The sequence below is a fragment of the Cavia porcellus genome, unplaced genomic scaffold (assembly GCF_034190915.1).
Source record: "Cavia porcellus strain 051 isolate PalLab524CR breed Dunkin Hartley unplaced genomic scaffold, mCavPor4.1 scaffold_28, whole genome shotgun sequence".
NCBI lineage: Eukaryota > Metazoa > Chordata > Mammalia > Rodentia > Caviidae > Cavia > Cavia porcellus.
Genome location: NW_026947511.1, coordinates 45637272 through 45664280, shown reverse-complemented (window position 1 = coordinate 45664280; position 27009 = coordinate 45637272). Strand labels below are relative to the sequence as shown.

At 41.9% G+C, this 27009-nt stretch overlaps 1 protein-coding gene across 2 annotated transcripts in view; it reads right to left on the bottom strand.

The window, feature by feature from the left end:
- The window catches only part of Fkbp5 (FKBP prolyl isomerase 5), a 98312-nt gene that overhangs the window by 7575 nt on the left and 63728 nt on the right, over positions 1-27009 (bottom strand). For both annotated transcript variants that reach the window (XM_003473897.5, XM_063239001.1), the window contains 3 exons: positions 13445-13601; positions 8803-8893; positions 6207-6290 (listed from right to left, as the gene is read on the bottom strand). In XM_003473897.5, the coding sequence (XP_003473945.1) occupies positions 6207-6290; positions 8803-8893; positions 13445-13601 (332 nt within the window). The remainder of the gene's footprint in view (positions 1-6206; positions 6291-8802; positions 8894-13444; positions 13602-27009) is intronic.

Sequence of the window (27009 nt, the reverse complement as noted above, 5' to 3'; positions counted from 1 at the left end):
ACTCCACCACCACATGAGTGAGGAGGGCACGTGGGGCCACAGCAGGAAGGGTGCACGGGCACTCTGAGCAGACGGTCCTCACCAGATATGGCCCGCTGGCACCTGCCTCTTGGACTTCCAATCTCCAGAGCTGAGAGGTAAATTCCTACTGTTAAGGCATCCAGTCTGTATTTTGTTATAGTAGCCAAGCTAAAACAATACTTACCTTTCTTTCATAGCTTTAGACCTACACTTTTTAGGGCACTGCAAAAAAGATAACAAGTCCTCATCAGCTTCAGGGGTTGGCATTTTACTTCTGTCATTAACTTTTTCTTGCTGGGTCATGAGGTCTTTAAGGACAGGCAACATGTCCTACCAACTTTGGAATACTCAGGGTCTATTACAAAGAGGTTTTTCATACGTCTTTGCTGAGTGAACACTGAAGTCAGAGGAGTCTAACTATGGAGTCAAACTTCCTGTCGAGCTGGGTGTGATGCTACACACCTGTAACCCAGCACTCAGGAGGCTGAGGCGGGAGGAGTGCCATGAATTTGAGGCCTGCCTGGGGTACAGACTGAGTTCAAGGCCAGCCTGAACTGAAAACCCTGTCTCAAAACCAGACCACCAAACCAACCCACCCCCTGCAGAACCTTCCTAGTGCTGGGAGCAAAATTTGAGATGGACAGAAAGATGGCCTCTGAGGCAGGCGAGGCCTCCAGGCATGCCTGCTTTCCTCTTCCTCTCTCATCTCTAATGCACCACTGACTTTCTGACCGCCTCCTGGCACTGTTACAGGAAACAAGTCACAGGGGACAAAAACTTGGTCTTAACACTTAGTAGGTTCTGAATATTAAGAATGGTGGAAAACTATGATTTTTAAACACACACACAGTAGGCTTCTTAATAGCTCCTTTACATTTACAGGATATTTAGATTATCTTAAATCTCATTTTACAAAATCTCTTTCATAATTTTACTCGTTTATTCATTCATTCACTCATTCAGTGCTGGGGATTGAATCCAGGGCCTTGGTACTCAGCTACATCGCTAGCCCTTTTTAAAATTTTGTTTTGAGGCCAAGAGGGTCTCTCTAAATTGTGAAGCTGCCCAGGCTGGAGTCAAACTTGCAATCTCCTGCCTCAGCCACCAGAGTAATGCAATTTTGCCATGTACCAATTTTATTTAGACTTTCATTTCTAATAAGCCAAAATATGTTTTGCAGTATTCTTGCTTCTAAAGTACTAAAACAGTGATTCTCAAGTGGGGGTGATTTTGTTCTCCCAGGGAACATCTGGAGATGTCTTGGTTATCACAAATGGGGGGGGTGGTACCACTAGCACTGAGTGGGCAGAGGCCAGTTGTATGTTAAATATGTCATAGTGACCAGGACAGCCCCCACAACCAGGAATTATCCCAGTATCAGTAGTGCTGGAGTTCAAAAATCCTGCACTAAACTGGACATGGTGATACATGCGTGTAATCCTAACTACTTAGGAGGCTGTAACAGGAATATCACAGGTTTCATGTCAGCCTGGGCAACTAAGTGAGACCCTGACTCAATGTATGAAAAAAGAAACACAGACAGACAGATGGGCTGGACGTGGTGGCACACGAATGTAATCCTGGAACTCAGGAGGTTGAGGCAGGAGGCCTAGGTTTGAGGCCAACCTAGGCAACCTAATGAGTTCCAGGCCAGCCTGAACTGCATAGTGAAACCCTGTCTCAAAAAGACAATAAATAAATAGAAAGAAAGGCAGACAGGCTTTAGATGTGTAAGTTAGCAACAAAGTTCTCAATTCCCAATACCTTTCCCTAAACACACACACACATGCATGCACGCACGCACACTCATACACTAAAGCAATGAAGGAGAAAAACAGACAAGGCGGCCTCTCAACCATAGAGGACTTCTAAGACTGCATTACTAATATCTTGGAGCACAAGGGGGCGCAAGAGCCCCACATCATTGGCAGTCACGCTTCTCTCTCTGCCACCAAAGGAAGAGAAAAACACTATCTAGGTGTGACAGAGCCGCTCCCGTCCTGCAGACTCTTGGCTAGAAGGGCAGGAACCTGGTCTGTGGAAATGGCTTGCACAATGCCTGGCATAATATCAGGTTGCTACCTGCACTTAGTAATTATTTTCAGAGCCAAATGAAGAAAGTCCTCGCCTAGTCTTCTCATTAGTGCTCAGGGGTTGAAAGGTTTTACTGTCTAGACAGCCAGTCCTTCCCATTTAAAACCTCCTCGCTAAGGGAGAGAGATTTACACTCTTAGGCGTAAACCAAACCAACAAGTCAATGCAAACGGAGTGCCAGTGTGTATGAAATACAGATTTCCAGTCAGCCCATCTCTGCTCACCCACACAGCTGGACTCTGTGCACGCAGAGCGTGTGCCAAGTCAAACACCCTGGAAAGAGGAGGGCATGTGGCAGATTGAAACCTGCCTGAAGCTTGATAGAAGGGAGTCTGTGCCGGAAGCTATCTAGCAACCATTCTGGAGTTTACAGCTGCGGCTAGGATCACTGTTGGGACCTTTTATCTACAGGCATAAAGGTGTCTCCAGGGAGGTTTTTAGCGGGAGGACAAAATGTTCAGAGAAATTCCAGGGAAAAGTCTTAGGTCAGTGTTTGTGAATCTTTCATTAATTTTCCCCAGTAGACTAATGTGAAAGATCTTGTCGATTGAATTGCATGTTAAAAATATGTTCCATATGTGTGACTGCTGACTCTACAGTTTATCCAAAGATCAGTGATCTTAAGAAGGTTCATAAAATGAAATATATAGTTATGAAATATATAAATCATGGCTGCAATTGTGACACTAATGAGCAACAAAGTAACCATACAGAAACTTAACTATTGGTTTCTGGTGCTGCTCCTAATTCCAGCTGTCTCTGTCTATATCCAGTAGACAGCTACACATGACATACAGCTTCATGACACTTTCTCATTATTGAAAATGTTCTCTAAAATTCGGTGTGGTCAGCAATCAGTTAGCACTTCTGGTTGGCTAAGCCATTTTACTATACTGAGTTGACAGAAGTCTAGTCAAATACCAGAAGCTTTGAATCCTCCAAACTGCAAATATCCCACTTAAAAGTTTGGGGGAATACCTAAAATCCTGATGGGATGCATCCTGAGAAATGACTTGTTAGGTAGTTTGGTCACTGTGAGAACACAATCAAAAGCACTGACAAACCTACCGCACTCCCAGGCTGTGAACCTGCTAGGCCTGTTACAACACTGAGTACTGGACAGCTGTAACACGTGGCATTTATGTATTTAAGTGCATCTAAACACAGAATAGACAATTTATAGAAGCACCACCACAAAAGGATGAGTGCGTGCGTGTGGGAGGCATGTGAGGGCCAAGGACATCACTGCCTGCCTCTATGAGGTATAGTACATTTATTAAAATATTATTTTCTCAATAATTTTTTTTTCATACTGGGGACTGAACTCATGACCTTGCGCTTGCCAGACGGGCACTTACGCTGCTGAGCATACCCTGCCCTTGTTTCAGTAAGCTAATCTTGGCTTACCATATCATTTTTACCTTATAAACTAATGTTTTTAAATGTTCTCTTATAATAACACTTAGTTTAAAACAAAAACACAATGAACACTACAAAAATATCTTGTTTTTATATCCTTCATCTGTAAGTTTTGGCCCCTAAAATATTTTTCTATCCTTCTTCAAGTCCTTGTTAAAGATGAAGGAGTCTGCGGCCACAGAAGGCCAGGATCATCAGTATCACTGTGCCACTTCCCGCTGCGTCCCACCAGAAGGTCTCTGAGGGCAGTGACTGCAGGGAGTTGTCATCTCCTGCAAGAACAAGTCCTGTTCTGGGACTTCACCTGCAGGGCCTACCTGAGGTTGTTTTAAAGTCAAGTGGGAGTAAACTGAGTAAACTGGAACAATAAGCAGTGTAGCACAGTAAATACTTACGCCAGTAACAGGGCTGCTCACTACATTGTATGTTCTGTGCTTTTCTACTCTGATAGAGCGGATCTGCGGACGCCTGCATCACCGAAATGAAAGTGATGCGCTGCACCGCAACGCAGGACCGCAGTGACATCAGCAGGCAGCAGGAGCTGTCACGCTCCATTATCCTCTTCTGGCATCACCGTCCCACCAGCCGTTCACTGGTACCCGAAATGCTGCCACACAGCACATGGTAGTACAGCTGGGACTTTTACAGAACCCAGGAATATCATTTTGGGCCTTTGGTCTGGACAGAAACCATCTATTATGTAGGCAGGAATGCAAATAATCCACTGGGAATCTTACTGGAATAGTCAAATAGACTCATAGAGTTTTAACAATATCAGCTTGGTTTCACCAGTTCAGAAACTCACAGAAGGTTAGGGCTGGAAAGAAACTTGGGGATAATTTCCTCATTTTTCACATGCAAATAGGATTGTTTTGGGTGTTAAATGACTTTAAAAATCCTTTGAAAAGCAATAAAGCCCAGTTTTCCAAACTCCCATCTCAGAGCTCATCCCATCATACCCCAGTGCTTTCTGGTGGCCTACACGTTATCCTACTATGTGTAATAGTGACAACTAAATATGTGAACCCGTGGACTTCAGATTTGACTATAAACCACAGTAAAACCTACACTTTAAACTATAGCCATGCACCCACTCATAATAAATCAAAGTTTTATGCAATAAAACTTGTCCTTATTACACACTGCAGTGTGTGTCCACTAAACTGACTTGATGACCCAGGCACGGGTCTCACTCGGTTCAAAGTCTGTCCAGGTTGCTGTCTCTCCAAGTTCCTCTTGGACTGATTATAACTTCCTGCACAGTTCTCTAGTTCTTTTATTTGGGTCGGCACTGCCTCCAGTCTCCCCAGAAAAGACTATTGAGTGAACAGCATGTCTTAAAGCACCAAGACTTACTCAGGTTTTTTTACATCTCCTTGCTTTATACTGTTACGAAAAATCACTGATTTCTGCTTATTGGTTGCATTGGCAAAAAGAAATGACAAGACAAGGAAAAAGCAAACTAACTGTGATGAAATCCCCACTCTGACTCCCCTCACCCCAGCCCTCCCTTCCTGCCATGTAGAAGGTGTCTTGGGGGCGCGCGCGCAGTGGCAGCGCACTCTGATTAGCATGGAACTAAGTGTGGGTTCTGTTTTCCTGCATCTGGGGAGTTCAGGTCTAGGGGAGAGAATACCAGTTTCCTAGATATGACAAGAAAGGGTTTTGAGGAGTAAACTATGATGAGTGTCACTTAGGAATTTTCTGAAGACGTCTCATGGATCATCATGGCCATTAGACGCAATTAAGCCTCCTCGTATCAGTTCCTCTCAAAACCTGTGCATGGCTGACCTGGATGCTGTGTCATCCACTCCAGCCCCGGGAGAGCCGTCAGGATCAGGCAGCATCACTAGAGGATACTTTTATTTTGTTGTTCAGTTATGGCAATATTGGTATATGTTAAATAATATTAAATATTGTTGGGATTTTGCTGTTTCCATCTAATAGCAAAGGAGAATACCTTTCTTCTCAGTTGTAAGTATTATCAGAACAGGTGTTAGGTTCTGCACATAGCTCAGTGGTAGAGAGGGTGCTTGCCTAGCATCTGTAGGGCCCTAGGTTAAATCCCCAGTATATTCCCTCTCCAAATAAAGCAAACCAAAGCACATCAATACAACAACAGCAAAAATAACAAGTCTTAAGGAAACTATTACCTTGGCCACATTTCCATATAGATCAATATAACACGATACTTTTGGAAAGAATATTCAATAAGTATATAGTTAGTTTTAAAAATCTGCATTTTTTTTCCTTTTGTCACAGGATTTTTTTTTTTTTTTTTTTTTTTTTGATGATTTCAACAAGACAGTGAGAAGGAAAATGATGTGAAACTTACCCCTGGGAATTTCATTACTTGCTAACAATTCTGTCTAAGTGTAAGCAAGGTGCTCTAGGCCTCACGTGACACTGTGGTGGGTGGACATCCGGCCTCAGCCTGCCTTTCTGAAGCCTACAGTCTAGCCTGCAATGTATAGAAGAGGGATGTGCATTTTTTCACATTTATTCATTTTTCTTACCATTCCTTTGTGCTGAATCTGCAGGTAGGTAAAAATGAAGGCTTATTCTTACCAAGAAGGATGTTGATAGAATTCAGAGTAGGGAGCATCAGCACAATTCACTGCCACCTGATCAAATTCTTTGGCACGGAAAAGACTGCCCAGGGACTCACGCACCTTGAAGTACACAGTCCCCTTTTCTTTGACAATGGCAGCCTGCTCCAGTTTTTCTTTGGTGTCCATCTCCCAGGATTCTTTGGCCTGTGTGTAAATTTGTGGCAATGGTTAGATGAATGAGCACGTGAGCAAAGTCACTGGTTGACGGCCTGAAGAAGGAACCCAGTCTCAAAACACACTGGCTGTTACAGCAGTGCGCCACTGCCAGCCACTGCCAGGTGGGTGATCTTTCTACTGCTTCCATGGTGGCCACGCTGTGGCTCAGCTCAACCCATGCCGCCCAGGGGGTGGAGCAGGCAAAGCACAGCGAGGAACATAAGCTGCTGAGCACCATGAAGAATCTCTGTTGGCACAACACAGCCAGCCCAGCCATGAAGGCGGGCCCATCAGTGCCCTTCTGCAAATCTGGCCAGTAAACTGCTCTTTTGAGTTCAGCAAGTTGTTTCTCTCCAGCCTCAGTTTTTCAACTCTAAAATGGGAACACCGACTATAGTAGTCAAGGCATAGTTATATATTCTAATAAAATCTTTCAAAATTCCAGGGCAGGCATCCTAAACACCAAGATGCACAAATACCTCTGAATGGTATCACAGTGCAGATATGTACATGGTGTGTTTCATGTAAACAACCAAGAGTGCAAAGCTCGTGTAAAAACATCACATCAGAGCCATAAATAAGTAAGCTCATGTCACCTGCTAGTTTGTATTGTGGGTATCCTTACTCTCCATCACTACAGATATAATCTAAAAATAACTGCATTTTCCACACCAACAGCCAGATTTAAGATCATAAAGTCAATGGAGCAATCGGAGTTTTTCTGGGAAACTGGTAATAGGTGTGGTGAGTGCTACTTAGTACATATGAATTATGAAGTGTAAGTGGGTAAGTACAAAATTTCCTCAAAAGATAATTAGCAACAGTTAGGGTGTGGCTCAGTATTGAGCACTTGTCCAGCATGCATGAGGCCCTGGGTTCCATTGCCAGCACTGGGACTGGGGTGTTTGTGAGGGGGTGAACAATTAGTATGTGTTCTTGTGTTGCAGCCAGGAATGAGGGGGATACTAATGTTCTGGCAGCCCACGTTGCCTTTGAACAACTTAGCCCAATTATTTAACAGCCTGGTTAACAAGGACACTTTGCATTTCCCATATTGGCTTCAGTATGGACCATAAATATAGTCTTAATACTACAAGGCAAAATTAAACCATACTGCCCCAACAGCATCACAAGCCTTTTTTTTTGTTTGTTTTTTTTGGTACTGGGAATTGAACTCAGGATCTTGCGCTTGCTGGACAGCTGCTTGTGCCATTGAGCTACATCCCCAGCCCTTCACAAGCCTTCTTGCATGTGACTATAGCCAGCAGCGTTGCACGGATACTCTCGTGGAGCAATGGCCGACACAGGACTGCTGTGGCATGCCACAGTGAGAATTCTCCTAAAAAACAGAGGGGGGCGAGGGGAAGAGAGGGGCTCCTTTGAAGCTAGGGAAATGGGAAAGCCAAGTGCTAAAGATTGTTTTCTTCCTCCATAATAAAACCAGGAGGTGCTGCGGGAACGGCACAGGAGGGTCACTAAAGGCTTAGCAGGCTTCCGAGACAGGTTGCGCAGCAACAAGTGACACTGGGAGAATAGTATGTGTTTGTGGGCGGGGTTTGAGTAGGAGCATCCTGGTGCGGGGAGAAGTCCTCCTCACAGTGTCTAAGCCCAAAGTTTTAGGCTCACAGGACAATTCCCTTTTGGGGCCTAATAAAATATAAATGGTTACATTCCTAGTCCAGAGTCTAATGCACAGAATACAGAGGTGGTGGCGCTGTATGGAGATAGAACAGGAACACGGAAGGCAGCTTCTAAGGAGCTCCAGGAAATGGGTGTCGGTCACACACAGCCTGTCGCTGGCACTGGCAGGCAGGCTCTGCAGCTCAGGCGTGTGCCTTGTGTCTGTTCCGTTCAGCACTGCTGGGGGCCTCCAGAGTGGGCCAGGGCTGGAGAAATGCCCACGGAGGCAGACTGTTTCTGGAACTCAAGGCAACAACAAATCCTCTCGCTTCTCCACTTTGACAGGCAGGAGAGGTTTCAGAAAGGCACAGGATTAGCAGACTTTCTTTCCTGCGTCCTTGGTGGGACACAGCCTGGCGACTGGGATAATAACCTGGCGCCACCATGCAGGCCTCTCTGTGACTCCTGAGAAGGGTACAATCTGTTCAGCACTGGAGAGCTGCGCCCCACTCCCCCAAGGAGCTGCTTGGCAGTACGTGATCCTTTTTGTCCTCAACCCAGGAAAAAAAGTACAAAAAGAACAAGTCTAGGAACAAATAAGGGAACAAGTCTTGGAGTCTACCCAAAAAAGTTTAAAAAAAAAAAAAAAAGGCTGACACGTAGGAACAAAATAAGAACACTGAGCTCTTTGGTTGTGTATCAGCTGTGCTGGGTCAGTTGTCCCATGCTCTAGTAGTCATGTGGGACACAAGAAACAAACCTAGTAATGAGAAGCACAACAGCGATAAACACCGACTGTCTCACCACCTGGAGCAGAGTTAATAGGAAGTGGATGGAGAGGAACTCTAGCACGATTTTAGAGAAGTTGGTATTTTCTCACCTTTTCGAAGCTCTTAAGTGTAACTTCGTACATAAGCTCAGCATTAGGTTCAATGCCAAATTTAGGCTTCCCTGCCTCTCCAAAACCATATCTGAAATGGAGAGTAAAAAATAAAACTGTAAAAGAATTGGTGTATTTCCAGACACTTCCTCTGGTATTCTGAGGCATCATGCCAGCATAGAGCTATCATTCGTAAACTACACACATCAGAGACCCTGAAGACAAACGGATGTTGATCAGAAGATACAGTGCCAAGTATTCCTCTGGTAGCTTTTTTAGACTCTTGGGTGGACTGAGTTTTCTTTTCTTCCCCATGCACATGTAATAGAACGCCTGTACTTGAGAGCTTGCTCGATGCCATTTTTCTCTGCTTGCTTTTATATTTAGTTATTTTAGCTATCAGGACTTTTTCCTTAAGCTTTATCAGCAAGGACAGAGGAGACATGGCTGCCGAAACTGTTTCAGAGTGATGATCATTAAAGGTATGTGTTAATAAGCTTCTAACTTTAAAGTGCTATTACCTTCCAGTGCTATCACTTCCAGTCAAAAAAATGGAAAGATTTACATCTAGAGAAGTATGTTCTCACAGTATTTAAGATTTAAAAAGATGTGCAAGCAAACACAAAAAATTTCTTTAAAAAATAATAATAAAAGTAGCAGCCCTAGCACCTTGTCCAGACACATACTCTTTTTTTAGATCTTTTAGCTAACACACTAAATAAAATAACTGGGGATATGCAAATTTGTTTTTTAGGGCCATTGAAGATCTTTAACAGAATAAGCGTATTCAAGAAGCATGCATCTGCTAGCAGGGAAGTTCTAGGGGAGCCTGCCTGTCTGGTTCTGTGGGTTCCCAGCACGTAGAGCGGTGTCCAGTACGCTGGTACAGTCATATGGGAATATATTCCTTCCTATCTGCTGTATGCCAAACTACTTGTGAATAGACAAAATGGCATTACTGTATAAAAAACCCTGTAAGCCCAAACTTTAAGGTTACAGGCTGAAGGACATCAGAACTGGGTCCATGCCAGTACCCTGGTTTTCTCCGGACTGCACGACTGAAGTGGAAAAGGCTTATTTTTGTTGCTAGCACTACTTTGTGCACGCCTTGCCTGATTTTCCAGGAAAAATGCTTCCTCGTTCACCTCCATGAGTACATGAGAAAATGGTGGCTGGAGTAGAGAGGCAGAGACGTACAGCGAGAGCTGCTGAGAATAGGGCGTGGTGGCTCTAATAGCAGGGCAAAGGGTGTCTCAGCAAAGGGATAAAAGATGTATTACTAGTGGCCAATTTTAGGGAGTGGTACCTAGTTCTCTACTTGGAGATCTTAGATCTGTCTCCTGTTTTGTTTTTGCCATCTGGTAAACAAACAGCATTCCTTACCTGCCTGACACAAGGTCAGACCCTATTCACTGAGAACATATTGTGCTTTGGAGTCCCAGGTTAGGCAGGGAGACATGTAACGGACGATATGGCATTTGCTCTAGACTGGTGGTTTTTAGGATAATTTTCACCATTCCTTCCCCATGGGACATTTGGCAATGTCTTAGAGGCATCTTGGGTTGTTTTGGGATGGGAGAACTGCTGAACATCCTGCTAGACCCAGGTCAGCCCCTAACCCTAAGAATTTCCCAGCCCCAAACATCAATGGTACCGAGGATGAGCAACCTGCTTGAGAGGAGCTCACAAACTGGGAACCGCAACTGGGCTGGGAAGTATAAAAAACTGGTCAGAGGAGCCACCACAGTGTCCTGGCTGCTATGGACAGGATTAAAGGATACTAAAGAGATTATCTGTGCAGTGACTATGTGGGGATGTAGGTGGGGTACGGACCCCTGTGAAGGCAGAAGCTCACATCCAACTGGTCCTGGGAATACTGTTTCTGACTTCTGGATTCCACAGAAAGCTGTCTGACAAAGAAGGGCTTGGGGCACATAACTCATCTGACTACAAGATAAAGACCACAGGTGAAATTCCAGGACTTAACCAAAATGTAAGCTGGGCTGCATAACAGAAGAAATTTGGTATTAATGTCCTTGAATTAACAGTCATCTCCAGAGCCAAGACACAAATAAAGAACTTCCTTGACCACTGGGCCTGGATGTGCTCACAATCAGCACTCGCAATCCCAGCTCCTACTGACTGCTCTCTTTTTACAGTTGAAGAAACTGGAGCTCACAGAGCAGCGCTTCCTAAGAAGTCACACCAAGAGGCAGTTTGGCAGAGCCAGGATTTAAATTTGCAAACTCTGTGATCTGAGGGAACTGTCTGGTTTTCTGACCTCACTGCCTCATAGTGACTCTATCACTCTGGCAACCTCTGTTTTTGTTTGAGGCTGGTACAGGACAGAAGAATAAGGAACAGGAGGAAAGAGAAAAGTTACAACTATGCATGCTTCACTTAAAATGAGAAAGGTTAACTAGAGTGTTGGAAACAACATAAAGAGAAGACATTATCCAATGAGAAGAGAGAAAAATGACTTCTTTGGAAGTATCTTATGCGTTTCTTAGTATGAAAACATTCTGACAAGGAACCAAAGTGTGCCTTAGAAGTTTTATGGAGAATGAAATGCACTAAGAATGACACTAAGAACACAAATTTGCCACCGCCACATTTACAGCAACACTCAGGTGCAGCGGTCAGTGGAAATCTGGCTGAGACAAGTAAACGCATTGGATGCGCACAAAGCATGCGTGGTGCGTAGGGCTTTTTACATACATGTGCAGCATTCCACAGTGTGGGTGCAGACACTGTACTCTGTACAGAGTCTCAACATAGCAACACCTTGAGCTGAAAATAACATGTATCTTTCTAACTATGCTAAATTGTGTTCATAGAACATGAAACAACTTTTATGTCTAGAAACTTGTGAAAACTTGTTGAGTACTTTTATGCTTGGAAAGATCTGAAAAATCTACCGCATGTTAAAACCAGATTTCTTTTTTCTGTCGGTCCAGTGGTAAAATGGGAAAGACAGCTGTCCCGAAAGAAGTGGAGCCTGATTACACTGCAGGCAGCTTGCTAAGCATTCATGTACCACCTCACTGAGTCCTCCACACCTCTATGGGGAAGATGCTGCTATGCCCACTTACAAGGAAGCACTGAGCATCAGGGGAGCTAAGTGACCTGCCAAGCTGCAGCAGAGCAGGTTTTAACCCTGATGATGTAACAGTTTAAACCTGCATGGAACTGCTTCCACCAATAATTTCTGCTTTTCTCCACCATTGAATTTGAGACATCTGCACCCACACTGCCTTGCCAGCTAGGTTAAAATGTAATACTGATTCATATCATGATGCTCAGAACATGCACTTACATTCAAGGAGCATAAATTTGAAAACACACATTAGGCAAATATCTCCCCTCTATGAATTTAGAACTACTATAATGTTGAATGCTAGACTTAAAGCAATTATAGATTATTTGGCTATGGAGGAGATAGCCTTCTTTTCTCTGCTCTACTTGATTAAAAAAGTTCTTTTTAGAAACAGGAATAGTGGGCTGGGGATTTAGCTCAGCGGCATAAGTACCTGCCTGGCAAGCATGAAGTTGTGAGTTTGATCCTCGGTATGGAAAACAAAACAAAACAACAGGAATAGCTTATCTTAGAATATCTCATCTTAGAATTATAATATAGAGTAAATAAGTAAAATACATTGAAGTAGGACAATAGTAGGAAAAAAATAGGATAGAGAAAAAGCAGTACTACATAAAAGGTGTTTCAATAAAGGCTTTAAGGAGTTTAAAGCAGAGCATTCTAGAGGGATTATGAGTGCATAGTGGCACAGTTAAAGCATCATCTGAGAAATACTATGGTCAAGGATTTGGGCACAGGTAAACATACCACTGAATTACTAAAGAGGATACACAAAGGCAACAGACAGTACAAAAGGCACAGGGTTTTTACTGGCAAGGGTAGTCACTGAGGGTGTCAGGAACTCCATGTCCTACTCTCTGGAACCCCCAGGGAGGACACTCCAAATAGGCAGACCACACTTTCATGGGAACAGAATCAAAACACCCTGGGGTCTCTCAAGGCTCTACTGTTCAAGAGAGAAGAGCTAGACTCATGGTATAATTTTAGACCTAAAAATAGTACCAAATACGTTTTCACAATACAGATTGTCAGATCTGATAGTCTGAAGCTTGGAAGTGCTAATGGACATCGTTATGATGGGAAAAATTCAGGTAAATGAGTCATCTCTACTGCCTTTAGATCCAGGAAGAATACATATTTTTTCGAAGCCTCTGTATAAGAACATGTGGCGTAAATTCAAGTGGTAGTAAATCATCCAAATGGGTCTTCAGTTCCCCAGGCCCACATTTTTCTGCTCCTGCCCCACTTAGAGAAGAGAAAAGAGGGGTAGGAGAACCACATGTGAAAAGGGCCATAGCTGCCTGACTCTGGGAATATAGGCAGGCAAGAGAGAGCAAATGGCAAAATGGGCCTGTCAGTCGTCCTTAAACCACGCCAGCCAAGTACACGTGCTCACTGCTCCATGTGATGTGGCAGGCCACTAATATGCTTGGTGACTAACTGTGCCCTGACCCAATGAAACGTTTCCACTGCTGCATTAACTTCGCTGAAGACACCAAGATCCTGAATGGAAGTGCATGTGCGTGGGGCTGGTAGGCTGCTTACTGTGGTCGAAGAAATAAAATACACTGTTCTTCCCGCTGCATTTTCTCCAGGGCTTTGTCAATTCCAAGGGGGATGTCGTGGTCTTCTCCTTCACCAACAATGAATGCCACATCTCTGCAATCGAACATCCTTCCACCACAGTGGCCTTCCAGGTGGACTGAAGGTGAGGAAAGAGGTCAGTCAACACAGCAGCCCCCCACCACAGGATCCTGAGTGCAGGCACAGATGAGTGCCCAGCAATGTCACAAACACCATTTCTTTTCTTGTTTCATTGAGACACAAGTGGTAACCCACCCAGTCCAAGAAGTTTAAGGGTCACCATATTTGTTTTAAGTTAAGTATGTAATCGCTGTTAACGATGTCAATAAGACAGCTTAGTGAGTGACACACTAGAAACAGGCTTATCTAAGCCTCACTCTATGACAACTTCCCCACCTATAACTCAGGGTGAAGAAATACTGTATCGCTGGGCATGGTGACGCATGCCTATCATCCCAGCACTGGGGAGGCTCAGGCTGGAGGATCACTGCAAGTTCGAGGTCAGCGAGGATTCGAGGCCATGTAAATTCAAGGCCAGCCTGAACTGCATAGGGAGACCCTGTCTCAAAAACAAGTAAACAAACAAAAATACTGTACTGGACTATCTAAATAGATAATTATAAAAATGCCACAAATTTAATATCATATATATAATGTCTCAGCCATCTATAACTGCATCTTGACCACCAATACCTGGGCAAAAAAAAAATCCTAACAATGGTTATTTCCCCAATGACGCAGATTAATTGAAGCTTTTCCTTGAAGATTCTTTAATTACACTCACAAATGTATTTAAACAAAAATGGAATATCCAAAGCCAAAAAAAAATCGATAACCAACTTAGTTGTCTTCCTTAGTATAAAACATGAGAGAAATAATAGTTTCTATCATTTCACAAATCTAATAATTTAATAACTGCCCTTGAATTATTCAGTGAAAAAGTCAATTTCTAGCTGGGCAAGGTGGCGCACATACTTGTAATCCCAGCACTTTGGGAGGTTGAGGCAGAAGGATTTTAAACTTGAGCCCAGCTTGGAAAACTTTGCAAGACCTTCTTTCAAAATGTAAAAAATAAGGGCCAGGGATTTAGCTCAGTGGCATGTACTTGTCTGGCAAGCACAAGGTTGTAAGTTCAATCTCCAGTACCAATAAATAAATAAATAAATAAATTAATTAATAAAAAATAGAAATAAAAAAGAGCTAGGGATGCAGCTCATTGCAAAAGTCCTGGGTTCAATCTCTAGTACAAATGAGAAAAAAATGTCAATTTCATGGGGTCTAAATTCCCCAGCTCCTTCCTAGAATTATTTAACATTAGATAAGAGGCTTTCACTTTGTTTTAAAACAGAACAGGAGGGCTAGGGATTTAGCTCAGTGATGCAGCGCCTGCCCAGCAAGTGTGAGGTCTTGAGTTCAATTCCTGTTGCCCTCCCTCTCCTGCAAAAAAAGACAAAACAGCTAAAATACATACATGTGTATACTCCAGGAAAAACAATTCTCTGAAACCTTTAAATTATTTCTTACATTAAGGATATTTATGCTTGTCATTTAGATTTTTGTTTCACAAAGAAAAGTGGGTGGCTTATATGATAAACCTAGCAATTTCCTAAAATATTTTTTTGAGATGGGTTCTCATTATGTAGGTTGTGCTGGCCTTGAACTCCTGTTGATTCTTCTGCCTCTCTTGAGTGCTGGGATTATAGGTGTGCACTACCATGCCTGGCCCCTAAAACAATGATTTTCTTTTCTTTTTTTTTTTTTGTCTTTTTGAGGCAGGGTCTCTCTATGCGGCTCAGGCTGGCCTTGAGCTCACTTTGTAGCTGAGGCATCTTCCTGCCTCAGCCTCCCAAGTGCTGGGGCTGACAGGCATGAGCCACCATGCCCTGCTCAACACTGCTTTTTAAAAACTGACTGATCATCTTTAGATCAACAACTCTTTTTAGAAAGACTAAAAATCACTCATTCTTTCATACTCAGCCCATGTCCAATAAGACAACTAGTATTTTTCCAAATACAAACTCACATCCGACTTATTCTACCTCTCAACTGCTATTAGAAGCTCTAGAACTTTATGATTCTAAGACCCAGGAATCTAACTCCATACAGGCCTGAAACCAGCCCCACAATTCCCATAGTTAATCATTTGATCAGACTGCCTTTAGCCTAGATATGAAAACCGGAGAAATTCAGAACAGTAAACAGCAACAGTGTAAAGAGGAGGAGCCCAAGTGTCCCCTGCACATTCATGTTTTAGAGCTCTCCACCTTTTCTAACTCAGTAGCATCAATAGCATCTTGATTTGCTCCCAGGGCAGCCAAACTAGAGAAGGTCTGAATCTTGAGTCAGCTTCTTCAACAAAACCTACAACGAGGCTGGCTCTCAGTGTGGCAGGCATGTGGCCCACACTCAAAAATGCAGATGATTCCCTCTATGTTAAACTCACTTTTAGAATAAAAGCTCAATAAAATAATCAGCCTGAAGCTCCTTTAAAGTTTTTCTGAATTGGAAAATATTTTAAAAATAAATTCAACTTTGTTTTTAAATATGAGCATATTAGAGAGATTCTTCAGTTAAGTGCAGGGTTTAAGACACTTTTATGGGGTAAAAGCCCATGTTTCACCAGGTACAGCGATACACACCCGTAACTCCAGCTATTCGGAGAGTGAACACAAGTTTGAGGCCAGCCCGGGCCCCTTAGTGAGACCCAGCTTCTCATTACAACTTCAAAAAGGGCTGGCTCAGCTGTACAGTGCTCACCTAGCACACACAGGCATTAGTCACATTTTTAGAATCATCGAAAACAAAACACTGCTGTTTCAAAAGGGGCTGAGAGTTCTTAGAACTTTGCATAGCTAAATATTTTTAAGTCTGTCCAAGAAATTTAATTTAGATTAATGGATGACACTTTTCATAAAAAAAGATTTGCTGAGCAGAGTGAATTTCAGCCCTTGTATTACATAATGTCTCGAGTATTGAGATCTATTGTCCCAGTAGTTCACAGATTAGTCAACAGATTTTTTTTCTTTTGCCTGAGGCTTATTGTTAGAAACATCATCTTCCCTGAAGGAGAGTACATCTAGTAGGGGAGGAAATTATCAGTAGTTAGCTGTGGCTTTTGGTTGATCAAGTTTGAATGTGTTTTCAAAACAGGAAATCCAGAGACTCTGCAAAAAATTCCTGCCTATGTGTCAGTTCCCTAGACTGGTTTTCAGTTTGAATGTATATGCTTGAAATTATAAAGCTTTATTTTTTAAATTTTAGATTTTTGTACTGACAATAGAACTCAGGACCTTGCACTTGCCTGGCAGGTACTACACTGCTGAGTTAAATCCCTGGCCCATGCTTGAAATTACATATATAATTTCAGAAACTTTTTTCACATGTGATAGCCAATTATTATGGGAAAAAAGAGACATGCAACTTATAAACATATTGGGAAAGATAAATGAAGCAAGAAAAGAAAAAATCAAACTATAACAAAGGCATAACTAAGAAAGGAAAAAACTAATGACAGTCACTAGGAGAGACAATAAATTAGAGAACTAGTGTCTGACCATTTGTAATTAGCTCTCATCAATACTATTTTTTCCTGATTAATCTGACTCTTCAAAACTGGACCTGAATAAGCCCTACCTATAGTACCATGAACTGATACTCAGACTTACCCACACATCCTGTTTATGTGTGTGTATGAAGCCATCACCTTAGAATAGTGAGATTATCTGGAATGTCAGAGCCTTAGGTGTGTACAGACCACCGATCCTTTACCTCTGCTGTACAAAGTTGCGAGTTGGTTACCAGCTTCTACACTTGGAACACTGCTGGCAAGAGCTCCTAACCCCTAGAAGCCACAGGAAGGCTGCCCACTGCCACTATATGGTCCCCCTTGGGGTGACAGATGCCGAGCTCCTATAGATCCAGTTTCTCTCTTTTATACTGCCTTAATAATTGCCACCAACAAAAACTGTGGCACCTCTGGCTGTGCAAGACATGTGGCTGCTTTTGACCTCATATCTCTTAGTGCAAATACTCACTTAATAAATATTTAATAATAACCATCATGACTCACTTGGGAGATCAGCCTCTAGGGCTCAGGAGGTCTGTTGCTAATCTCAACCAGCATGATTTGCGGGAAGTAAATGATCTATGACGTGCCTAGAGAGAATGAAAGTGCACACAGGATGCGTCTACTTAGGGCTTTTTTTGGTAGAGAAAGAAATAAACAAGTTAAAAAGAGACAACATTTTCTCTTGACTTAAAGTCTACGTAACTTAAAGGGGGTAGAAGTCCTCCAAACCCCTAGAAGTCAAACTAAACCAAATTATCCAAGCTTAGCTGCGCAATCCGAGTGTAACCACATCAAGTGAGCCCGATCTGCTGCAAAACATCATTTAAACTGGAGCTCTGACTTATTGTTCTCTTACTGCCCTAGAGCAATTTTGTTTTGAAGAGCACAGAACACCCTGTTCCGAATGTGGCTGGCACATGAACTCGATGTGCTGACAGCAATTTGTACTCTGATTAAAATAGGGGGAAAAAAGGAAAGAGTGCACAGCAGTAACAAAAAATGGAATGCAAGAACCCCAAACTGTACAGTTTGTATTTTAGGAAGCAAAACTAAGAAAGAGGCTTCAAAACTTAAAAAAAAAAAAGTGCCGTAAATGCTCCAGCCTAAAGAAGTTAGCTCTGGTAAGTGTCTGTTTTCCCCTTTTCTAATTATAGTAGCTGGTGTCTGATAGCTTTGCACTCGTTCCCAAAACAATTACTGGGTCATGGGGATCTGAATGGGAATGTTGTAATGGCCTTACTACTAGACAAGACTGGTCATCGGGCCAGAGAAAACCAGGTTGTGACAGGTTACTCCCTCTCTGCCGGCCAGGGTTTTCCTGTCGCCTAACTCATGCTAAAGAGTCTCTGTCTCCTGTCTAATACAGCAAGGTATGGAAAGAGAGGGATCTTGGTGATCCCCTAAAAAGGCCAGCAGAGATGGATTTCTAAAAGCAGGTGAGGCATATCCATCACCATTTATTTACAAGGCAGCAGTTTTTATCAGGCATGATGGTCACATTTCCCTTCTGCCCTCCTTGTGCTATCTGAGGTGACCAAACACCACTGAGAGATTACTTGTGGCAACGAGGGACAGATGCGAGTGGGGCAGCTGGAACCTGGCTACTAGATGGCATCATGTTTATTCAAGTGATTTCTTAGTCTAAGCATACACCCCGCAGATAGCTACCACTGACACAAACCCTTAACCACTTCTCCCTTCACACCAGCAGAGCACATAAGCCGGTCCCATTGTGCCAACTTTCCAGCTGTGACCTGAGAAGTGGGCTAACTGTAAGAAGCTCAGGCTCTTCCTCCACAGAACAGGGATAACAACACTAGCTAGTGCAGAACTGCTGGCTGGGCTGACTTAACGCTGTCTACCGTGGAAACCCTATGTGGAGTGTGGCTGCAGAGATGTTAGTTAAGATTACTTCCCTGTAATCAGAGGTAATTTATACCAGATTAAACACATTTTAGGCCTCTGTTTAGGAAAACATTTAATGGCTCCATAAAGAGGGCTGTCAAAGCATGAGTAAAATTTCTTGTAAGCAAAGGCAGTGTCTTAAGACTTCTTTTGTACATCACAGTGCCAAGCACACAGTGCAGGGCCAGAGTATTTATTTAATGACTAATCTGAAAACAAGGCACTAAGGAAAGGGTGGTAATTTTCACTAATTTATAGTTATTTTCCTTTTAAAATCTATTAGTACTCCTATTTTAATAAATTCCAGGAGGACGTTTCGGTTTATTACTGATAGGGAGCTTTTGTTTTATAACACGAATCTAAAATGAATGATGCATTAATTGGGTTTTTTGGGGATGAATAGATTTTTTTAGGGGGGAGGTCTTTTTGAGACAGGGTCTCACTTTGCAGTTCAAACTGGCTTTGAACTCATTTGTAGCCCATGCTGGCTTTAAACTCACAGCCATCCTCTTGCCTCAGCCTTCCAAGTGCTGGAATTAAAGGCATGTGCCACCACACCTGGCTGAATAGACTGTTTTTGACCTGAAGACTTAGAGAAAACTTTTGGGAAATATCCAAATATCTGAGAATAAACATGGTCCATTTTAGCCTAAGACACTGTACACACTGTTTCATGAGAACATGTAGGAAAATGGCTTCCAGAGTTACTCTCCTCTGGGACTTATTTGCAAGGTCATTCATAAAATCCTCCAAAACCATGTGAACAAATAAACAACAGCAAAGTCAACCTCACAGCTCTACCAGATCTCAGCATGGGTGGACATGGAATCATTTTTCTAATTTCTGATACCTTTTTGCTTTTGCTATTTCATTTACAAAGCACATACAGCTTGATAGTGTTGCCAGTTTGTGCTTTATGAGACCTCTGCCTTTAATAGGAGACTATCTCGTCCTTATTTTTATTTTACTGAGAGTGTTCACCCTTATTTTAGGTCCTGTATAATATTTTCTTGCTAATTTTTGCTGGACTGATGAAGCTTTCCTTGTTCCGCTGTTGCTCTACTCCACTGGGGGTTTGGAAGTTCTATGTGCTACTGTTACTAGTACTTTTCGTTGTTTTTAACAAGCCACTTAAAGGAGTATCCATTAATCCATGTTAAGAACTAGTTAGCATCATCTTTCTAACAATAAGAATTTTATTTAATTTAAATTTTTAATAATTTTTATTAGTAAGTGTGATACACAATAATTATGTTCATCTTAGGGTTTTGGTACATATAAATATCACATCTTAATCACTCTTACAAAAAATAATTTTAGACAGTTATGCCTCCTTTCTTCATTTCCTGATGCTACCACATTATTACAAATCACCTCAGGACCTAAGCCCAAATTGCTAAATTATTGCTGTTTTTTAATTAATTAAATTTATTGGTACATGTTAGATGTACACAGTGGTCACATTATCACAGAGAATTTGTACCTGTACATGATATATCTTGCTTTTATCCCATCCCCTCCCCTCCATCACTTTTCCCCTCCTTATTTACAAAAACTGTTCCCATTTTTACTTTCTTTTCTCATGTTTTCCTTTTCCCTTCTTCCCCTCTCCAATTCCCTTTCTCATTTGAACATTTTCTGCCTATTTCACAATATCTATTATATACTTTGGTCCTTATTTAAACTTTTAATTGACAGGAACAATGCAATATTTGGGCTGTTTTCAAGTTTAGCGACTAAACCCCTGCTGTTATAAACATGGGTGCACATTGGTGCAGTGTTTTGAATTCTTTTGGAAAGATACTGAGAAGGAGAATAGCTGGGCCAAACGAACTTCTAATTTTCATTTTTAGAGCAATCTTCACCCTGACTTCCACAGTGGTTGCACAAGTCTACACTCAGCAACAGTGGAGAAGGGTTCCCTTTACCCCACATTCCCACCAGCATTTGCTTCTGATTTCTTGATAGTAGCCATTCTTTCTGGGGTAAGATGAACTCTCAATATTGTTTTAAGATGCATCTCTTGAATGACCAGTGGTCTTGAGCATTTTTTCACATAGTTGTCATTTCTACTTCTTCATGCGAAAAGTATTCATTTCAGAAGCCCATTTTGGATTGTTTTTTTAATTTGGGGGGTATGATTTTTTTGACTTTTTTTAAAAATTTTTTTTAAGCCAGTCAAATTTAGCAGTGGGGGGGTGGTGGTATTTTTTTTTTTTTTGACTTTTAAAAAATATATTCCAGATAGTACTCCTTGTGGAGCAGCTGACAAAGTTTTTTTCCCACATTGTGGGTTGTCTCTTCACTCTGTAGGTGATTTCTTTTGCTGTGCAAAAGCTTTTTAATAAGATGAGATACCAGTTATCAATTCCCTGTAATATTTCCTGTGTGATCAGGGTTTTGTTCATAAAATCTTTGTCTATACCTATGTTTCAAGAGTTCTACTTAGTCTGTCTTCCAGCCGATTTAGTGTTTCTGTTTGAATATTTAGATCTTTGATCTGTCTTTACTTTAGTGCATGGTGAGAGACACAGGTCTGGTGTCAGTCTCTGGCATGTTGAAAGTCAGTTTTCCAGCATCATTTATTAAGGAGGCTTCCTTTCTTCCAGTGGAGGCATCTGGCCCTTTTGTCAAAGCCAACGTAGCTAAGTGTGTTTGGAGTTGTTTCTGCATCTTCTAATCTGTTACAGTGACCCTTGGGTTTGTCTTTTTGCCAGCACCATGCTGTTGTTATCACAGTAACCTTACAGTATAATTTCAACTTAGAGATTGGGAAGCCCCTGGCTTGCCTTTGTTGCCCAGAATTACTTTTGCTATTCTAAGTCTCTTCTGGTTCCAAATGAATTTTAGGACTGTTTTCTCCATTGAGTGTTATTTTTATCTAGGACTACCACTTCAAATATCTTTCATGATAAATATATCCAATTCAGGAATTACTTTTTTGCTCACTACTGTTTCTTATGCCTTGAACTGTTATTTCTTATGTTTTAGTATACACTACAGTTTTTTTTTCCAAGAAGGTTGTGGATTTGCATATTCCAAAAGGTTAAGTTCATTCTTATACTGAAAGAATGGGCTATATACAGAATTCTAGGTTCAAAATACTGGTCACTATAGCACTGTTCAAAGCACTGTCTCTAGTACTGAGTGTTACTAATACAATTTTCACACCTTTGCACATAATCTGTTTCTCCCTGGAAGAGTTTAGAATTTTCTTTTAAGCAATGGAATTCAGAAATTTCACCCAGTAAAACATCTAGGTGAACAACCACTCCTTCTACCTGTCTGCCTTTTAGTGTTAAGAGTCCTGATTTTCCAGGAAATTCTGTTGTGTGTCTGATGAGGTTAGATGCTTGTTGACTCCTCTGGGTTTGTCATCCACATCCCCTCACTCTTCTTTCCCCTTCTGTCTCCTGTTTTCCTGTGTTCTGAGATATCCTTGGCTATTGTTCAGATCTCCAGTTTAGACTTTAGGAAAAGCCCATTTAGCTCTTCCTCTCTTAGTCCAAGTTTCAATTCTGATAAACATATTCTTAATTTCAGAAACTTTGTCTTCCCTTTCCCTTTCAGAGATTTTGGTGTTTTGACTTACAAATCTGATACCCTGCCTCTAAAGACAGTAATCAGTATTTTAAAGTTCTCTTCCACTTTTTGTTAGTCCGCCTTAGTGCTTTTTTTCAACATACTTGACAATGATTTTGTTGTCTAGACATAAATGAAATGTTCAGAATGATCAAATGGTTACAATTACCTGCATTGTTCTTTTTCTTCTTCTTTTTGTTTTTATTGGCATTACTGGGGTTTGAACCCGGGGCCTCATGAAGCTGAGCCAGTGCTCTAACACTGAGCTGCATCTCCAATCCTTCTTTTCTTTTCTTTTCTTTTAAGACAGTCTAAGTTCCCATGTTGGCCTTGAACTTGCAACCCTTCTGTCTCAGCTCCCAGAATAAATGGAACTACAATCCTGAGCTACCATGGTTTGACGGCAGCACAGTTTTTCCAACGTACTACATGTGTTTCCATAGCAGGCTTCTTCCCAGAAGCGTGAGCTGACTACGGGGACTTAGGAGTGAAGAGTTCACAAGTATTTTCTGAATAGTTACTACGTGCTAAGCACGACATACACAGGGAGGTGGGGGTGCCCTTCTGCATTGCTGACTGACTTCAGGAGCAGAATCCTAGTGTTACTCACTGTTGTGCAGAGCTGCCTTTCACATTTTCTTTGAATCTGTTTTATGTAGTTGCTTTCCGGTTTACCTGAAGCAACTCCTGTTTTATGTAGTTGCTTTCCGGTTTACCTGAAGTCCTCTGGGGCTACTCCTTATTTCAATTTGGAATCTGGCCTTATTGGCATTAGCTTCAGAACAAAAGTCGTAGCCAGGCAAACCCTAGGTTAACAGTTTTCAGTCTGTGTCTGTTAACTAGGATCACCTGGTAAGTTAAAAAACAAAAAACAAAGACACTTGTGCCCACAGTTCCATCCTTTGGGATTTTTATTTAACTGGTCCAAGGCCTGGGCATTGAGATTTTTAATAGCTCCCCAGATGAATTCAGCCAAAGCTGAGAGCAACTACACAGAGGTTTAGTGGCCTAGCTGTCCCATATTGGTTTTTTGTGGTTTTCTTTTGCTTTGTTTTGTTTAGGTACTGGGAATTGAACACAGGACCTTGCCAGGCAGGCGCTGCTCCACTGAGCTACGTCCCCGGCCCTCTATTGTTTTGTAACAGTCCTGCAGATTGCCCCACAGCCTGTTCCGGCTCCCTCACACCAGCTGATTGTGGGCTTGGAGTTCTGCCTGAGCTTGCTGAGAACAGTGTGTACCTCTGCAGATGTCTTTGCTACACCTGTTTTGGGCTGGGTTTGCTGAATCTAGTTTCCATCATTCCAATTTTATCTCCTTTACATATTTTGGAATTCGTCATAATTTCCTCCCCACTCCTCCTAGTCCCCGCTTTTTAGAATGCTTATTATTGATTTCCCCTCTTTTATCAAAGTCGCCCTCCCAGACCACCCGTGTTTCAGGGGTGTAGGCGGTGACGGGGAGGAGTTCTCTAACAACTTGCACTTGCAGGTCACCTGCTGAAGTGTTCACATCTGACCATTCCGCCCGCTATGCGCACCGTCTGCATTCAGATGTGGCAGAAAGCTCTGAGGCAAGAGAACCATACACAGCCAGTGTTTTTACGAGTCTGTTTCAATTAGTGAAGTTGAAAAACCAAGGTATGAAAAATCAGGAGTTGGGGAAGAGAAACTGGCAGCTTTTCAGAGTCTCATGTCAGTCATATTGGATTTTCTAAGAAAGTAAAGCTGGGAAGTGGCCACTGAGACACTGGCAGCAGTAAACGGAAGTGTGATGACTGAAGCATCAGTCATGGTAGTCACCCAGCTGGGGACCTGAGGGCACAGTGACTGTGTTTAAGGGACAGAGGACAACTGAGTAAAACTACATGTGAGGTAATACAAGAAAAAGTGTAGTGCAGTAACACTTAAAATTGATTTGTAAGCACTGGAGTTATGATATAGAAAATAATAAATCATAATTTCTTTGAGAAAGTTGAAATTCTTTTAAGGTATTATAAATTCACTCCTTCACAGAAAGACAAATTGAAGAGGGAAAAAGATTACAATTTAGAAAAATATTTTGAGTTAGGCAATATCACTCTTCAAAAATCCAAAATTTAGGGCAGGGATATAGCTCAGCAACGTGTCTGCCTGGCAAGCACAAGGTTCTGAGTTCAATTCCTGGTACCAAAAAACCCCAAAACATAAAACCTCAAAACTTATTTAGATTAGATTTAGAACTTAGTAACAGATCTTATATTTATTAAGATGTAAAGTTAATTTGAAGATAGTTCTTACAAACAAATTAACCATGGGATCTGGGGCAAACCTAGCAGAACCAAAGAATTTTCTGATGGATTATATGTAGGAAATAATACAGACATCAAGGATTTCTTTACTTAAGCCCATCTAAAGAAGCAAAAACGTTTATTATATAAAGACATTATATAGCCAGGCATGTGGCACACTCCTATAATCCTAACATTTTCAGAGGCTGAAGCAGGAGGATTCCAAGTTTCAGCCCAGGTTGGATAATTTACTGACTTAGCAAAAAACTTACTCAAAATAAAAACATTACTAAAAGGCCTGGGGATGTAGCTCAGTGCAAAGGCTGTGGGTTTGACTCCCAGTTTTTTTTTTTAAAGACTATATTATATAGAGTAAGAAAAAAGAAGTTAAGTGTCCATTGTATATTTTCTTCTTAAGTGTCACAGAAGCCTGGAGGGGTAAAATATTATTTTTCTCATTTTCCAGATGAGAAGGATGTTCAAGGTGTTGTCTAAAGCATCTAACTACTAGGTAATAATTCCAAGATGCCATCACTTCCAAAGTCTGAGTAACCCCTCTGTAGGACTGCTTTGCTACCCATCATACAGAAATAGCAAGGCATGGTGGCACATGCCTGTACCATGCCCAGCACAAGAGACTGAAGCAGGAGGGCTCCCTTGAGTATGAGGCCAGCCTAGGTTTCACAAGTGAGTTCAAGGCCAGTGTGAACTACACAGTGAGAGTATGTCACAAATGAACAAACAAACCCAAAGAGACACAGAAACATACTAGTAACTCTAGGCCTCGATAATGACACATGGCTGCGGGAGACCAGGGCCTGCTGCCATCTCCCTGCAGAGCTGCTGAAGCTCAGAGTACAGGGGATTCTATGCAGAAAAGGCAACTCGGGAAGAACTGAGAGGACCTCAGGAAGGCACAATCTGGTTTAGAACAGGAACCAAGGCAACCTGTCTTCCTCTTTTACATAGCTAACTTGCTTGAAAGAGAAATAGGAGGATGCCGTAACTTTGATAAATAAAAATACAGTACAGTAAATATCTATAAAACTGATTTGTTCCAGAAAACCAAAAAAGGCTTTCGGGTGAAAAAGTAAAAACAAAACAAATCATTTACTTTTATATTTCCCAGGAAAGTACATTCTAATAAGACCAGAGACAAAAAATTAGTCATTCCCTTCCTTAAAATATTTGGAAACAGGAAAAAATAAAATTACATAACAGGTTATTCAAATCTGCTTTTTGAAAATTTCATCTATAGCATCCTATTCTTTATGGAAAAAAGGGGACATAAGAATACCAACACATTTGTATCTGGTCATTTCTGTATAACAAATGTGGAAACCAAGCTGTAATATACATGAGTACCCCAAGTCCACTGAAGGAAGTGAGAAAGAAAACATTTGCCAGAGTTCAACAACTGTTTTGAATGTACACCACAAGGCTAATGACCAAAGCGACCAGGTAGAGTACTTTCAAGCTAGAAACTTTCTTTTTTACAGGGACGTGGGCTAGCAATTCTGAAACTACTTCTGAGTATTCTGTGACGGCACAGATGAGGAAAGACACTGCAGCTCTCCTGGAGGGAAAAGCTGCAAATAAGCAAGGGAGAACAAACCTGTGTGGTCGCTGGACCCGTCAGTGTGGTTTCCCATACAAATGCACATGGGTGTGTGAGTGTGCATGATGATGTGCACTTACTCCCTAGCTCTGCTAAGATGTGTGTGAAGCAAGACAGAGGCCCAGAGCACAGCCAAGCACCAGCTGCCATGAAAGGAATCGGTGCTCCCTGGAGAAATGGCTGATTCCAGGGCAGGGCGGGGAAATTTGAAGACGAGCTTAGAGCATTCTGTGGTGTCAGAAGGTGAGGAAGCAAGCTGGGTATGGTGGTGCATGCAGCATACTCAAAGGCTGAGGCAGAAGAATGGAAAGTTCAGACCCAATACAGGCAATTCCATGTGAACGTGTACCAAAATAAAAAGTTAAAGGGCTGGGGGTATACTTCTGTGTGAAGAGAAGAGCCCTGGATAGAGACCTCAGTACCACAAAAGAAGAAAAAGGAAAAAAACGCGAGGAAGAACAAAAACAAGCTCCTCCTCCCCAATTCAATGGGGACACACTGACAGAACACGACAGGAGTGTTTAATGACTGGACCTTAGACAATCAGAGAGAGAAAAAAGAAATAAAAAGTAACTTACAGAAGAAA